Source organism: Sinohyriopsis cumingii, chromosome 2, assembly GCF_028554795.1.
Source record: "Sinohyriopsis cumingii isolate HCF-2022 chromosome 2, ASM2855479v2, whole genome shotgun sequence".
In the NCBI taxonomy this organism is placed as follows: Eukaryota; Metazoa; Mollusca; class Bivalvia; order Unionida; family Unionidae; genus Sinohyriopsis; species Sinohyriopsis cumingii.
In genome coordinates this window covers 27,375,453-27,393,533 of record NC_142962.1, presented here as the reverse complement: position 1 = coordinate 27,393,533, position 18,081 = coordinate 27,375,453, and the positions used below count along the sequence as shown (strand labels likewise).

The 18,081-nt window shown below is 35.0% G+C and overlaps 1 protein-coding gene and 1 long non-coding RNA gene across 2 annotated transcripts in view; one reads left to right on the top strand and one right to left on the bottom strand.

Annotated features, from left to right (window-relative positions):
* LOC149804525 (basal body-orientation factor 1-like) overlaps positions 1-5,350 on the top strand; it is a 43,758-nt gene extending 38,408 nt beyond the window's left edge. Inside the window, exons 10-11 of the mRNA XM_089941090.1 lie at positions 212-394; positions 3,038-5,350. Coding sequence (XP_089797216.1) covers positions 212-394; positions 3,038-3,158 — 304 coding nt within the window. The 3' untranslated portion in view covers positions 3,159-5,350. The remainder of the gene's footprint in view (positions 1-211; positions 395-3,037) is intronic.
* A 3,339-nt stretch (positions 5,351-8,689) lies between these two features.
* LOC149804524 (uncharacterized) lies at positions 8,690-17,261 on the bottom strand. The gene is made up of 2 exons (XR_016413947.1): positions 17,192-17,261; positions 8,690-10,811 (listed from the first exon to the last, which is right to left on the bottom strand). It is a non-coding gene; the product is annotated as an uncharacterized LOC149804524 (long non-coding RNA).
* Between the last annotated feature and the right edge of the window lie 820 nt (positions 17,262-18,081).

The window sequence follows — 18,081 nt, the reverse complement described above, 5'->3', positions numbered from 1 at the left end:
TTAACCTTCTGCACCCTCAAAAGTTTGGGACTTTGATGAAAAAGAAAAACATAAAAGTTCATCAGCTAATTTTGGAGTAACTGACTTACTACAAAATGTAAGACTGTGTTGACACTGGTGCATACAGATGTCATGCTAATTATGTCTCACATTCTTTTCTGAGATAAAGGAAGGCAATCAATGGATAACTGTGATATGTTGATTTTTTCAGGTATGTTATCCATGGTAAGGTGGACATAAGTGACCTGACCTGGGAACAGAAGGAGAAAGTGTTACGTTATTTATTTGCTCGAATGAATGGCAGTGCAAAACCAAAAGCAATCTCCTCTGCCCCCACATTGCCTGCCATAGATCTGAGGGAACACAGGTTGAGCCTTACACAGGATGACAGCAAGTAAGTCATCAAACACTGAATTTTTTAATTATTAAGAATTCAGTCAGCATTTATTATACAGATAATCCTGTGATTAGCCCATTGATGAAAAGCATCTCATATAATTATGCAATAAAAAATAAATTTGTCACTCTACATAATGTTTAGGTAGATATTTGAGCAGAGGAGAAATGTTTTTAGCAATTTAGTAGTGTCAGGTTTCAATCACAATAATAACTCAATTTCAGAATTTATGATCTACTGTGTGATCAGTTTTTTTTAAAAAAAAACATTTTTAAAATTTTAATATGAAAATGCAATGGAGCATTTAATGAAACTCATTTGTTAGCTTCCCTTTTCATCATCTATGAGAAAATACAATAATAAGTACAGATAGTATCCAAAATGATTGTGTTTGTTGTGCATCCTTTTTGGTGTATTCAGCTATTAGTACTGTTATAGAAACTGAATAATAGATAAATAATTGCTCAACAGTAATACAGTGAAGAAAATATTTCTGAATATCACAGTAATGTGTCCAATGCTTTATTTTATACAATATTGTTCATGCTATGTGGTTCTAATGTCAATACAGAACTGTTCATGTCATGTGGTAGTAATGGCAATACAGAACCATTCATGCCATGTGGTTGTAATGGCAATACAGAACTATTCATGCCATGTGGTGGAAATGGTAATACAGAACTATTCATGTCATGTGGTTGCAATGGCAATATGGAACTGTTCATTCCATGTTCTCGTAATGGCAATACAGAGCTATTCATGCCATGCACTTGTAATGGCAATACAGAACTGCTCATGCCATGTGGTTGTAATGGCAATACAGAACTATTCATGCCATCAGGTTCTAATGGTAATACAGAACTATTCATGCCATGTGGCTGTAGTCGCAATACAGAACTGTTTTCTGCCATGTGGTTGTAATGGCAATACAGAACTATTCATTCCATGTGGATATAAAGGCAATACAGAATTGTTAATGTCATGTAGTAGTAATGGCAATACAAAACTGCTTATGCCATGTGGTTGTAATGGCAAGACAGAACTGTTCATGTAACATGCTTGTAATGGCAAAACAGAGCTATTCATGACACATGGTTGTAATGGCAGTGCAGAACTACTCATGTCGTGTGGTTCTCATGGCAACAAAAAACTGTTCTTGTCATGTGGTTGTAATGGGAATATGGAACTATTCATGTCGCAGTTTTGTAATGGCAATACAGAACTATTGATGCCATGTGTTTGTAATGGCAATACAAAACTATTCATGGCATTTGGTTTGAATAGCAATGAAGAATTGTTCATTAAGGCACTTGTAATGGCAATACAGAACTATTTATGCCATGTGCTTGTTGTAATGGCTATCCAGAACTGTTCATGCCATGTAGTTGTAGTGGCAAAACAGAACTGTTCATTCCATGTGGTTGTAATGGAAATACAGAACTATTCATTCCATGTGCTTGTAATGGCAGTAGAGAACAATTCATGCCATAAGGATGTAATGGCAATACAGAACTGTTCATGCCATGTGGTTGTATTGGCAATACAGAACTGTTCATGCCACATGATTGTAATGACAATACAGTACTATTCATGCCATGTGTTTATAATGGCAATACAGAACTGTTCATGTCATGTGGTTGTAATGGCAATACAGAACTGATCATTCCATATGGTTGTAATGGCAATACAGAACATTTAATTCTATGTGGATGTAATGGCAATGCATACAGAACTGCTCATACAATGTTGTTGTAATAGCAATGCAGAATTGTTCATGCCTTGTGTATGTAATGGCAATACAGATCTGCTCATGAAATGTGGTTTGTAAGGGCAATACATAACTGTTCATGCCACATGGTTGTAATAGCAATACATAACTGTTCATGCCACATGTTTGTAATGGCAATAAAGAAATAAAGAACTAATCATGCCACATGGTTGCAATGGCAATACAGAACTGCGCATGCCATGTGCTTGTAATGGCAATACAGAACTATTCATGCCACATGGTTCCAGTGGCAATACAGAACTGCTTATGCCATGTGGATGTAATGGCAATACAGAAATGTTCATGCCACATGATTGTAATTGCAATACAGAACTGTTTATGCATGTGGATGTAATGGCAATACAGAACTGCTCATGCCATGTGGATGTAATGGCAATACAGAACTGCTCATGCCATGTGGATGTAAATTCAATGCAGAAATATTCATGCCATGTGGATGTAATGGCAATACAGTACTGCTCATACCACATGGTTGTAATGGCAATACTGAACATGCTGTAGCCACACATACTCAAAATAGAAAGAGCAAGAAGCATTCTTGTTTGTTCAATCAGTAAAATAAAAATTAAAATAAAACTTAATTTCCCAAATTTAAACTTACTTACCCAAATTTAAAACCACTCATCATGAATAATTTGATGCATAGAACATTTGTATATTTACGGGAATCTACATGTATTCTGGTCCCTATCAAAAACATTTCTAAAATGTATCTTTAATTTAACTGTCAGTATTACATCACCCCAGACCTGCTATGTAAGAAATTGCTATTTTAATATAGATCAAGAGGAAATCACCATGTGTTTGAAAGAAAATACAAATCTGGTGTTGCTTTTTGTTCTAACTTACAGTTTGCCAAAAGGAGAAGATCTGGACAAAACATTTCTGACTCAGGCGAAAGTGGATGTACCAGACACATCAGAACTTGCAATGGGGAATGCATGGACGGAACCCCATGGAGTGACCACTTAAAATGTACTCTCAGCAGAAATACTATCGTTGGAAATTTGTTCAACTTTATTATGTGGGAATAAATACTTTCATCTTTTTCTTTACCACCGAAATAAGAAAATAGCATGTAAAGAAGTAGTGATTTGAATAGAATTGATTTTAAAACAAATTGGTGAATCAACAATATACTGAAGATGGTAAATATTGGAAAATGTCATACCGTTCTAAATTATTACTGCACACCATAGATACGTTATTGCAAGCCCACTTCATCTGCAAACAACATAGACTCTGAACTTCTATTGCATAAAGTGCTGGAAGATCAGAGTCTTTATTGTTTGTTGTACAGATCACTCCAAAGATATTTCACAGACCCAGATCTGCTGGCACATTATATGATGGCAGATCTGGGTCTGTGTAGTCTGCAGTTTGACTTGGCCTATATTCACAAATATATATGGCAGTATTAGAACATTGGAAAATGTTCATAAGCTAATAAAGAATGACTTTGGCAAAGACTATGAAGATTAACTGCTTCAACAAAAATGGCTTGCTACTCAAGGTTGAAGTCATGCACATCCATGAATTCAATTTTTGCAGATGTCTTCATCAGTTTCTGACTATCCTTATTCATTCAATGTCATGAGATCTATAATTTTTTATATATTATAGTTTTAAAAATTTCCTAAATTATCAAGTTTATTTTATCCCTGTACCCAATGTGGAATAAAATTATCAAAATTTTGATGAGACCTACTGTAGCTGTAGTTTTGTGTCTTTCAGTCGATATTTTGTTATAGAGGGATGGGAAAATTAGAATTGTTGCAAGCATTTGCACCATATTTTATTAAGAGTAGTTTTTAAGAGATGAATGTGCCTTACTATCATAAAAACATTTTTGTAAAAAGGTTTCAAATTAGTAACAAGTGTACATTTAAGTATCTTTCACATAAGTATTTCTGACATATAAAAACACTGTGTTACTTTCACATAAGTATGTCTGCCATAAAGAAACCAGTATTTGTTTACTTACACATAATTGTATCTTCCAAAAGGAAACCATTACAGGCTGCTTACACATAAGTAGATCTGACATAAAGAAACCAGTATTTTTTAAAATCTTTTGCTGTTTAGGGTAAAACTTCTTTGTATTAAGTGATTTAGATTTCATATAACACCTTGTAAAGGTTGCTTAATGCATTCTGTCATGACGAGATCCCTTGCATGGACATGGTGTTAATTTGTGTTTTACAGGTAAAAGAAACCTGGTCAAAAATTCTTGTAAAACTGACATATTTAGACTGGAAAAATGTTTAGATTCTATTCTCTTGTGACATAATGCAAAATCTTTTGAATCAGCATAAAAGATATATTCTGTCCTAGGTCACTAAAGAACTTGATTACTTCATGCTGTGATGTGAATATGAGTTGTTTTATACCCATGATGGTAATTAGTTATGAACTTTCTTTTGAAGCATTTGCTGTTACCCTACAGTAATTATAAAAAAGGATGTAAAATTATTTTTGCTGCATGTCTTATACATGTCTTATGCATTTGTTTATTTATTTTGCAAGCTTTTTTCCTGATTACTCATTTGAAAAGTTGAACTTTTAATGAGATGAATCATAAACACATGTATTTATGTGACTTTCATGACCATTTTAAACTAGAGAGGAAGGAAGCAGAATTAATCCAGATGTAAGAAGAAAAACTTAGAGAGACTTAGTTTCATGTAGAGTTTTCAATTTGTATCCGTCGCTTCTGTGTCATGGAATATAACTTAATACTGGGACTGGTCTCTGCAGTATACTAAAGTCTGTGATCACTAAGTCTGTACATATATTTAAGGCAGGTTTCATCTGTTTAATTTCTTTTTATCTGAATTTTTACAACATCATTGGAAAGAATTTATTAGATATAAGTAAAAATTCACTCATTGATTTCTATTGTTTGATGAAATTGATATTGCCATAGAAACATTTTTAGTCGAAGTAATTATACCAAAGTTTGATTTATTTGTTATTGATGCTGCTGAGATGAAAATTTTGACTCTTATACACTTAAATAAACTGCTGAGAAACAAAAAAACTTTTATAGTTAAAAATGTTTGTTTTATGTACATCATATAGCTATGAATTGTGATGGATATTTGAATTATATTTTTATCATATGAAGAAAAGATATCCACTAAATAAAGGTATCATATAATCGATTCTCTTTCTTTATCATGTTATTTTTGTCAAATTCTTGAATTAGTTTTAATTAAGACTATATAAGATAAAGCTTCAGAAGTCAGTTCTACATTTGAAGATTTTGCGTGTTTTGGGCTTGTATCTTTACCATTGTCTATCTGTCTGTCTGACCTTCTATTCATCACACATTGGCTATGTTTAATATTTAGGTTAGTGTATTATATTGTAGTTTTAAAATATTTTTCACATTTTAATTTTTTATTTCTTAATGGACAGCAGACATTACAACTGGCATATTTTGATATAATATGTAAATACAGTTTAATGTTTTCTCAGTTCAGCATGTTTATAAGATTTACTAATCTAAGACATGGGAAGTTATGCAGTATCCCATATTCTGTCATCCCTGATTTTTATTCCATCAGTACTTTAAAATGTTTCTTATTCCTCGTCCTTCTTTCCTCCTCATCCTCTGACAGGGTTAAGATACACATGCATCCTGAGTTCTTGCTGGTTCTGAGTAGTGATGGTGTCCCTTTCACATTTCATTTGGCCACAGAGTAGCAAACCCTGAAAAATATCATCACCTCTGCATCTGAAACCACCGAGACTTGCAGAATTATTATAAGACTTGACATGCTGTTTGTAAAAAGTGTATCCTTATTTCCACTAAACAATTCTATTCCACTCTGTATGTCTTATGACATCTGAGATGAATTTGTATACATCCATTCTATTGCACTATGAAAGTCTTATGCCATATGAGATAAATTATAACCCACCATTCTACTGCACTTTGTAGGTCTTATTCCATTTGAGATAAGTTGTATCAAACCATTATATTTCACCCTGTAAGCCTTGTAAACTTGAGATAATTTAATAACAAGAGTATGTTATATGCATACATTGTGTTCAATAGTCCAATGTGTGGGCATGACCGACTCTAAACAGTATTTACAAATTGTCTAAGTACCCTTGGTCTTGTCCATTTTGACCCAAAAGACAAAACATTTGTGAATTTTGGTGAAAGAAGATAGTGGAAAAAACCACCGATTTATTTAGATAATTGTTACCTTGACCTCTAAGCTGCTTAATCTAATATTGATATCCAATTTCTTTCTCATAGATGCAAGCTCGCTGCAAGGTATGGTGCCATTATATGAAGTGTAATTAATTTCCATTTACAGAAACCTTGCTATTGTTTCTATACAGTGACCTTGGCCTTCCACCTTTTTCCAATAAATTCAACAGGCTTCTTTCTTGCCCTATCTGCAAACAATCCACAGGGTTTGTTGTCTAGATCTAAAATTAGTGTCTAGAAAGCATTGTTCTTCACTGGACTTTCTAAGTGGACCTTGGCCATTGAGATTTTTTTTAACCTCAGATTGTTTAGGTCTGAATCTTATTCCAGGTGCAAGCCTTCCACAAGGTTTGTTAAGTCTGATTGACTTGGATCTTTGACCATTAGACCTCTAGATCAATAGGCCTTGCATTACCATAATTGCAACTCGTACAAAAAACACATGATTAAATTATATATTCTAGAACTAAAGTTATTATGCAGAAAGCACTTTTCTCATTTCAGTTACAGAAACTTTGCTCTTTGACCTTATGATTCAAAAGTCAATAGTCATTTTCTTATCCTAAGCACTTGTAAGTTACAAAGTCTTGTGAAGGTACATGGTCTGGAATAAAGTTAGTGTGCACACATTTTTTCTCATATCAACCTTAGTGATTTTGACTTTGACCTAAAAATTTTTTGCCCAAAGTACAAGCCTCCCAAAATATTAGATAATGGTTTGTAACCAATAACTTAAGTAAATATTTAGATAACATTTAGCTCATTTCAATATCACAGACTTTTATCTTTATAACCTATTGACCCCTAAGATTGATAGGTTCTTCTTTGCTCCAGGTACAAGCCATCCACAGAGTTTGAATAAGGTCCTTAATCTAAATCTTAAAGTTGTGGTGCATAAACCAAAATAGACAAATGAACAAAAAGACAGAAAATATCATATCATCAGATGTTACAACTTAAAGTGGATGCATATAAAGAAATAAATTCTAGAATTATGGCTAGAGCATGTGATGCATATCACATTTCATCGCCTATCCTCAAGGTCAAGGTCAGTTTTGTTGCTTGTTTTTGGTTTGTGACATTTAACATTACACCTGTTTAAGATAGAGTAATAAAACTTGTTATCTTTATCTTTGCTGGAAGATGTGTTGAATATAAAAGTTTGGATCAAGGTCAAGGTAATATCAAAGTGTTAATGCTATCACATTTCTACAGCAAGCTTAGCAGGGACATTAATTCACCAAAAATGCTTGTTTGATCCTGAAAATGTCCATGCAATTTTATAGATGGATGTATTCTGATTCATTATCTTTGGCCTACTCATGATTTATGCACAGTAACAGAAATACAAGTCTTAATCTGTGGATATTTCTATAACCTTAAGTCAAGAGCAAAAATTCTTGAATAAATACATATGCACTTTATAAATAATGACACTGAAATACGTAATGAGGCTTGGTGATGTTTTTGTATGTTCACTCATACTCCAGCAATGAAATGTATCATTTTCAAAGGTGGCCAAAATACACAGGTTGTACTTTATCTTGTTAGATATTTCCTGTTCCAAAACTGTTACATAAACTCCATTGATTTCCAATTTGAGATTGATTGCTTTAATCTAAACAGTCCAGTTTGTAAGAAATCTCATAAAATATATTTAGTTTAATAAAGGAAAGGTTTAAATAATTTTGTTAAAAACTACGGACATGTATGATAGCGGATTGGCATCAGTTATAAATGTATGAGAACCATTAAGACCACAATGCTTTCTTACAAGTTTTATCGAATTCATTTTATCGGAGTTTGAGAAGCAGTCTTTTAATGTTTCAGTATTTTGTAACGGCGAACACATTTCATGCATGATGATTAACATCATTTGAACAAATCTGAAACATCGTGGCACATGTTCACTTCCTCTGAAACCACGTGCGATTGGTTAAGAGATTGTTTTATTGAAAGTTGCAAATAATAATTTGGGCGGACGACGTACAATGGAATTATGATGGATGACGAACGGTGGAAGGGTATAACAATACCAGAAACACGTGGTCTTATGTCAAGGTGAATAAACCAATGAAAATCTCTACCTAATTTTAGGTTATGCAGCTTAGTGAGACTGATTACTCATCATTAAGTCGATTTTTTTTGGTCAGGATTCTCCTGTTTCGTACAATCTGGTTTACCTACCGTTGACACTACTGCCGCTTCATTGACACAATCATTCGGCATTAAATTAATACATTTAATTTGCAAGAATTAATGAATTCAAAGAGTATAATAGAATTAGAAACAAATTTATTTCGTGGAGAATGTTAAAATTCTGCTTTCTAAACAAGTATCATTTGTTCCAAATAAATGTTTTCTTGACCATAACAAACCTGAAAACCTTACATCGTATTGGTTGTGATCAGAATATGTCAAAGGAATTAAACTTATTGTTGCATGTGCTATAATATAGCTCAAATTTCATGAATTTAACATGCTAACTTTCATTTATTGCTACAAACATACATATGTACTTGAACATATATTGTTTTGACATCCATGGATATATACGCAAATAGTAAAGACATGTATATGGACTAATTCCATTCAACACATATACTTATTCGAAGATGATGTATGTTTATTGTCTTAAAGATACCAGCTTTAAAAAACTACTGCTCAACCCAATTAAAATAATTATCTTACTCCTAATTTTATCATCACTTAAAATATTGTGCATTAAAACTTGCATTCAACGTTGTTGGACTGGAAGGATTCTGAAGGTCATGTTAAGGCCAATTGCAATATCATGCCGTTGAAGGGAGAGCTAATTGTCTTTCTCAAGGACACACTGATACCGCTTAAAAGTGTTTAAAGCAATAACATTAATGTCCTCTTTTCATTTCCGGAATAAGTTGTTTCTTTTTCACAAAAATGGAGCAAATAGGCTTATACACTAACCTATGAATCTATTGGCAACATGGAACTAATTTATTTAATTTATTTGCATGATTTCATGCAACTTGTCATTAGTTTTATAACCTGAGTGAAGTTGGTATATATCTCGCCCTATCCCAATGCCTTTAGCCACACCTTACAAGACTGTAACTCAAAGTTGTCAACCAGCCAATCGCATTATGTGCCTTCATTAATAGTTATATGCGCAGTGTTCTACTGAGATATTCAAACATGTTTCTACAATCAATTTTTGTTTCAATGAATTGACCTTTTGACGCCCCCTGGACCCAAGAGGGCGATGGTTAAATTGTTACAACTCTACTTGCATTACACCTTGCTTTGATATAAACACTTATAAACAGATGAGTTTGTTGTGGCAAATGGTCTGAATTTGTGATGATTCAACAATGGACGAATATAGAATAGCACAAAGCAACCCACATCTATTCAATCACCTACGTAAGTTAGATCAATTATCATGTGCTCAACAAATTATCCGAAGAGGGTACGTACTAAAATGTCTGACAACCTGATGTTCAAGAGCAGACAATAAAATAAAGAGCAACAGTTTTGTACACAGTGTGGACTATTATGTGACAAATCACAATAGCAGTAGAAAAGTGTCACTATAACAAGCACATGTTGTTTTACAAGATTACCACAAGTTCGATCATATGAACTTATCTGTGAAACACAAATCTTGGAAAACTGCACTTCAAATGGTTACACGTGTGGTAAATTCGTAAATGTATTATACTGACTGCAAAGAGTGTTGCTGTTGCCTAGCCATTCAAGAATAAGACCTCTCCACCCCATAACATGTATCATGTGCCTTAGAGTTTTTAAACTACAAAGCAACAGAGTGTAAGATGTCACATCAGATTTGTTTTGTCCTCGTTCTGGAATTACCAGTTAACATAGCGCATACAAAAATATGTTCTAAACTTTTTATACAAGATTATAAGCATCCAATACCGATCAAGCTTTTGGAGCATATAGTGTTAAGTATGTCGATTATAACTTCTTTATCTAAAAACACATGCTCTGCAAAAGTCATCAGAATGATTCCCTGTTCTCCAGTCCTGCTCTCCAAGTCTTCTCTTTGCATTTCTAATCACTTCTTCTGGTGTGTATGAGTACCTTGGGTCTGGATGATAGATATAGAAGTTCGCCGTATTTAGGTCTACCGTCATCTCTTCTTCCATTATTGTTCTAGTGGCGAACAGATGACTTGCTCCATAATGAACAACGGTAATTTTCCTTGCTCTGCGGTTGACTTCTGACAGGATACCTCTGTGTGGGATCCAGTAGTATCTGAACTCTACAATGTGTCCAGGAATGAATTGTTCCCAACACGTAACGGGTTTCATATCAAGTTGCATCTTCTGTTTCCCAGAGATATTATTTAAAAGGACGCACGAATGATCAGTCCCCTTGACAAATATGACCTCCCGGCTCTGTATAATAATAATAATAATAATAATAATAATTATAATAATAATAATAATAATAAAAGAAGAAGAAGAAGAACCATAACAGTAATAATGTCTTGTTCAACGTTCATCCATTAGAACGCTTTATTATATGGTGCATAATAGTCTTGATAAGAAAGATCTAAATCTAGATACACTGGACAAATATGGAATTAATTTATCCTCAGGAAAGAATATATCCTACGGATACGAAAATTCTTGGCTAAAAGGTGAATGGAAGTAAGAGAACTATCTGTTTTTGAACTGTCTGCATCATCAAATACATAGCTGCATCATCAAACTACTTACGCCTGCGTAAGGACATTTATGGGTGGTGTGAGGAGGTTGGGTCTACCTTTTACCATACTCTGTTATGACAGTGAACATAACCCGGAAGGGCCAATTGAATTGCCCCGTAGTGGTCACATGGGTTTCACTGGCCAATCATTAGTCAGGGCTTGCAACTGTCCTCAGTTACTGAATGATAATTAGCGTCACTTTCAACTGGACAGCAGAGGAGTTGAGACGTAATCCTAGATTCTGAAAATATTTGGTGTGAAATTTTAAGTTTTAACTCCTACCGCCGCCCCTACACAACCGCCCATATATGTATGTGCAAATACACATCTGGAATTTAGTCTGGACCAGAAGGAAATTGAATTAAATCGACAAAGACCCAATGTCCATCTATGATGCACTGAACTAAAGAACTAACGTAAAAGAGACTGTACATTTTCCAAGAACGGACTAAGAACAGAGTGAAAATTAGAAGACGTAAACGTACATAAAGGAAAGTAATAAAGAGTCCCTTGCTTTATTCAAAAATAAGGTATACCAAAATACAGTATAGAAGAGAATAAGTACAGCGTTTGCAAAGGAAGTGTACAAATATAAAATAGGAATTAAAAGATAGACAATCCATACGAAGTTTGTGAGAGAAAAGGAAAAATAGGCCAGGGCAATCATATAGATAGCTTCAACACGTAGAAGTAAAACGAATCAGACCATTGATGCAAATGCCGAACCAGGCACTCATGGCCAACACGTGAAGTAAAAAGTGTGTGAAGACTGTGCAGACCTAAAGATCACACAGTTACAAGGTCAGTGTGCTCATTAACTTTTCCCAGTGTGAGTATAGCAATGGCCAAAATATCTGATTATAGCGATAGACTAGCAAGTGTCAACGAAAGATGGAACGAGACGCGCAACAAGTTGTACAACCATAAAGTAGAGAAAATGTTAAAAACAGGTAGAAATCCTGCGGGACTTCAACTTCGTGTCTAGTACAAGATACAGTAAATAAGGCAAGACATAGTGCTGGTGTTACTTCAACTCACATGTCTACTACGAGATTATGTATGGAGAGCAAAGCATAGTGCTGGTTGGCAGCAAAGAGAAATACCGACGGCATTTCAGTACCGGTGAATTCGCGAAACGAACGCAAACAACACGAGATATTACCCGACCAGAAAAAAAGCAGAAAGCACGTTAGTTCATAAACGTATTGATGCATACTCCGCTAACAACCTTAACCACTTTAAGGATTCCTAACCAGTGCTATATATGCCATCAAGGTATTTAAATACGTTTGAATTGAGAATAACTTCTTTAAACACATAGAACACAGTAGCATCAGCACCTTGATTGTTTTGTTTTCCTATGGGTTTCAAAAGTTAAGTTATCAGTAAATAAGGTGATATTTTGTTACTAATTTCAACTTACGTAGTCTGCATTAAAAGTTAAAACTCAACAAAACATTAGAAATGTGAATCCAACGTTGTACCTGATTCCAAGCAGACTGTATGCTACATAGTACCTGCCGGCCACCAGTAATATATCAATAAATAACAACCTTAGATCTTCTCTTTGTCGCAATTGAATTCACTTTCTTGCATTTACGTACCGACTATGTAATGACTAGTTGTAACTATAATCACATCAGGGACTGCATTCTCAAACTTGTTAAGTTCTTTACTCAAACTCAATGTCTCAAATATCGTTCTCTTTATCTTTATAGAATTTTCTTTACTGCAGTATTCAAGTTCCATGAAGTAGATTTAATCTTAACGTGTCTGACTTTAGAGTCTGAGTTTAGCGTTTCTGACTTTGGAGTCTGAGTTTGGCGTTTCTGACTTTGGAGTCTGAGCTTGGCGTTTCTGACTTTGGAGTCTGAGCTTGGAGTTTCTGACTTTGGAGTCTGAGCTTAGCATTTCTGACTTTGGAGTCTGAGTTTGGCGTTTCTGACTTTGGAGTCTGAGCTTGGCGTTTCTGACTTTGGAGTCTGAGCTTGGAGTTTCTGACTTTGGAGTCTGAGCTTAGCATTTCTGACTTTGGAGTCTGAGCTTGGCGTTTCTGGCTTTGGAGTCTGAGCTTTTCGTTTCTGACTTTGGAGTCTGAGCTTGGCGTTTCTAACTTTGGAGTCTGAGCTTGAAGTGAACATCATATTCAGAAGTAAAGAATGTTTGACATAAGAGAGTCTGAGTTCAGTGTGAACTTCATTCTCAAAAAGCTTAGAATTTTGGACGGGAGTTGGGGATGGAAGTCTGATCCTAACGTGAATGTCGTATCCAAAAATTAAGTATATTCCACCTCAGGGATCGGAGTTTAGAGTGAACTTTGTGCTCAAAAGTTAAGTATGCGAGGCTTTGGAAGGCCTGAGACTAACGTGAATTTCATGCTCGAAAGTTAAAGATATCTAACTTTGTAGCCTGACCTTACTTTAGTATATGAGACTTTGAGGAGGGCATCTGAGCTTAGAGTGAATTTCTTGCACAAAAGTGAATTATATCTGACCGTATAATAACATGTGCAAGGCCACTTGTTTACTCATTGATACTGCATCATATCTAATCAATGACGCTTACAAAACGCGGGCTGCTACACACACGCGCGCGCGATATGACGGAAGATTGATAAAGCTACGTTAAAAATCCAAATCACACCCACACAAGTCCACTTCAAATAAGTTGATGCCAACTCATTTCTTGATTCAGGGATGGTTCCATGCGCTGAACCTGAGAGCATTGTACGAGCAATTCACAAGCACTGAGATCCCACTCAATCCGAGAAGTACCGCCCAATAAACAAAAGAAGTTGTTTCGGAAAATTATTTACAGCTGCCTTAAATCTTAGACCAAATACTATTTAAGTAAAGATAACAATTTAGATGAAATTCAAGTGGCACTTAGAACAGGATACTCAACAAAGAACCATATATTTGCATTAGATGCAGTGGACAAATTTCAAGTTAAAAAAAAAACAATTTAAAAAATATTTTATGTTGTACTGATTACAGTATAGCTTTTGATTCAGTTCACAGGACTGGGCGTTGGACAAATTTATAAAAAAAAATATGATGTGAATGGGAGACAAAAATCAGGACCATATGCAACTCGTACGAAGATATCAAGTCCTGTGTAATGGATTCAGGCGAACAATAAGATTGCTTTTAGTCTTAGAGGAATAAGATCTTTCGATTCAACAGGAAGTTCTATTATATAGTAAGTCTCTATTCTTTAGTACTTCCATATTATATTCGAATTTTTATTTTTATTCTGTAGTACGGTTCTATTCTTTAGTAATTCCATATTATATTCTATTTTTATTTTTATTCTGTAGTAAACTTCTATTCTTTAGTAATTCTAAATGTTATTCTATAGTAAGTTCTATTTTGACTTATTTTCAACGACCTTGAATATACAAATCATGATGCTTTCATATTTTAAGTCCATATGTATGCAGACGGCCCGTTACGGATCACTGCCAGCTCACCTCTGTCTGCGTGGGTTCGAATCTCGGGTTCGGCCAATGTGGGTATGTGAGAAAACTTGCCTGTAGCTTCTCGTGGGTAGGTGGTTCTTTTCGGGGTTTTCCCGGGTTCTTCCTCCATCATTTATACTGGCCGCCATGTATAGCCTATATTGTGCTGCAAAAATGGCATTAAACCCTACAACAACAACAACTTTCATTCTGAGCTGAATTGTTTTAATGAGAAAATAACCAGCATTATTTTGTCCGTGCAAAGTGAGATATCGTCTTCATCTAATGTACACGCATGCAATGTGAGATTCGTCCTTGGCAAATGTACACGCATGTACTATGACATAATAATCATTCAGCTCATATGCTGTGTATTCCAGCCTGGGTTTAATCAATATTTTGTCACTGTCATTTGCTACTAGTACAGAACAGGTCTCGGAACGTACAAATATAGCCCTATTCATGATTATGACCCAGTCATGTTCATAAAACTGAAGTAAAATAGCATCTATTCATATACCGTCTGGGCATACACAATGCATTGAAACTGGAGACACGTTCCAAACATGAGCACAGTTAGTTATCCCCCATTAAAGAAAGAAGCTCTTACATGTATATGTTTGAAAAATGTTTGGACTCCATGATGAAAGAGTAGAAAAGTAGAAAATATTCCATTTGCACCCAACGATCGTGCAAAGCTGATTATATAAATGAAAGCTAAGGCAAGTGCATTCGTAAAAACTGATGAAATGTAGTCAGTGACGTCAAAAATAAAAAATCCATTAGCTAATTGAAGGCAAAGATACACGCACGCACGCACGCACGCACGCACACACACACACACACAGATATATTTATATATTTTCCTGCATTCTGCACTGATTTAAACAATTTTATCATCGATTTTTTTACTTGTGATCCTACGCTTGGGTTAGAAAGGAAATATGCTCGTATAAAAAAAAGTACTGAACACACACACACACACACCGAAACCTGCATAAAATAAGAAACTGTACCGGAACGATTTATGTGAACGTTATAAATTTTAACCTCAATACGTAGCAATTTGTTTCTGCATCTCAAAGCACTAGAGGGTGCGAGGGATACCGACCGCACCGGGTGACACCATCAGAGGAGGGTGACACCGAAATGACATTACTAAGGATTCCGTATTGTCTGTTACAGAAGGAGGTCCATGGGGGGTGACACCAATCCTAGAGACGCCACTGACTCATTGACATTCTTCTTGGCGCCAGTACCTCCAACAAAAGAGTGCACAGTCTATATGAATCCCACACAATAGTGGGCGGTCTATACTAGTCCCAAACAAATAGTCTTCGGTCTACACGAGTCCCAAACAAAAGAGTGTGCGGTGTATACGAGTCCCAAACAAATGAGTATGGGGTACATGCGAGTCCCAAACAAGAGTGTGCTGTCTATACGAGTCGATTGAATCGAACATTGCCAAATATTTGAATTAGGATATTAAAATTATGATGATGCCTGATACATTAAAAATAAAAATTAAAATAGTTTTCAAATGATGAGTCACATGAACAGGTCAGTTTATGCAAGCTTAGAGTACTCATTGCCATCGTCGAGTTGAATGTAATAAAGAAGATTTCCACATTTGAAGAAAATAATGTTGGTGTGATATCAGGAGACCGAGAGACAGTTATTTCAAAGCTCCGTGCTTCAAGATCGTTCCACAAAATTGTAGTTGGTGGTGGGTGGGAGGAGAAATAAATCAGTTTTGATATAAAGACGTTTAAATTGGTATGAAAGATACAAATTGATAGTCATATCTCAAAAATATAACACGCACTTTCTCGAACAAGTCTTCCAGAGAGTGTGTCGCTCCGCCTATGAACGGCGTCATGATACAATTCGCGCAGTCATGACAATAGCTCCCTGGACTTGAATAGTAGGTTAGAAATAAGGCAGACATGACAATAGCTCCCTGGACTTGAATATTAGGTTAGAAACAAGGCAGGCATGACAATAGCTCCCAGGACTTGAATATTAGGTTAGAAACAAGGCAGACAAGGCAATAACTCCCTGGACTTGAATGTTAGGTTAGAAACAAGGCAGACAAGGCAATAACTCCCTGGACTTGCATACCATGTTACAAACTTTAGACATATACTGTAATATAATAACTATAATATAGTAATATCGACGTAGGTATGTTAAGAAAAATTATGTCAATTTTGATGCAGATGATATATCAACTGTGACATTGCGACTTAAAAGTACTAATGCCATTGCCGCCAAAAAAGGGATACCTACCTAAGTCAGGCCATTCCCAGACGAAATACAATTGGTGGATAATGCAACGTATTGTAAGTTGGTGCCATATTATTTGGTTTATAATGCTATGTGAAGTAAGTTGGTGCCATATTATTTGGTTTATAATGCTATGTGAAGTAAGTTGGTGCCATTTTCTTGGCGATCCAATAGAATTGTACCTACCGCTCGTCTTTCTGCAAGATTCTTCCAATCGGTTTAAATATAAACTATACCTTTACTGCAAACAAACTTTTCTTTATTAAAAATACCCAGACCGAATAATAATACTAATAATAATAATAATAAAATCTGCTCACCTATACTGTATTCGGCAAGCTTTGCTCAATGTTTACCGTGCAGATATGCTGTCTCGCGATTACGAGAAGAAAACCCAGCGAGGTTATCATGGGGTTCAGAATAAATTATACGGGAAGATTGTTAAAAAAGAAAAAACAACAATTGCAAAACAACAACAACAAACACCCCACAAAAACAATAACAAAAGAAGGGCAATGTAAAATTTACAGCAAGCAATTTTTGCAGCAATTACAACATAAACGCCAGGAGTAACAGAAATTTAAGAAATTTTATACTTAGATCCTGTAAACTCCACAGTGAATGACTGAATTCTACAGCATAACCTCTCAACAAACTTATCGACCATTTAAAAAAAGGTACTGTTTGTCAACCAGATTCAGTCAACCACATTAAAAGATGAGAAATATATATTTTACATTTGTTTCGTAACTACTTTTGTGAATAAACATTTACTCACTGTATCGTTTTCTTTTTAATTTTTTTGTTTTTATTTGCTCCTTCCTTCTTTCTTTTATCTTTGTCTTCTCCAGATTGTTAGTTAGCTCGTTTGTAGTAATTGATCTACATTGACAAATCATAATGATTCACATTTGATGTTTTCCTAGAGAAGATTTGACTATAGTAATATTATTGTATTTTCAATTGCAATGTGAAAATAATCATTTACGTTCCATATTGTTAATCTATGACGGTCATTACTTCACAAGGTATTAATTAATATTGTATATTTATATTTTTCAAAAGGCCAACAGGTGCCTGTACATTAGTGGCAGTTAGGTTCACGGGGTAATATGTACAAATCTTTGACCTAACCAAAGTCTCTTGTATACCTATTGTGAGCCCCACACATAACAAATTTAGAATCGAAAGTAGAAAACAGAATAATGGT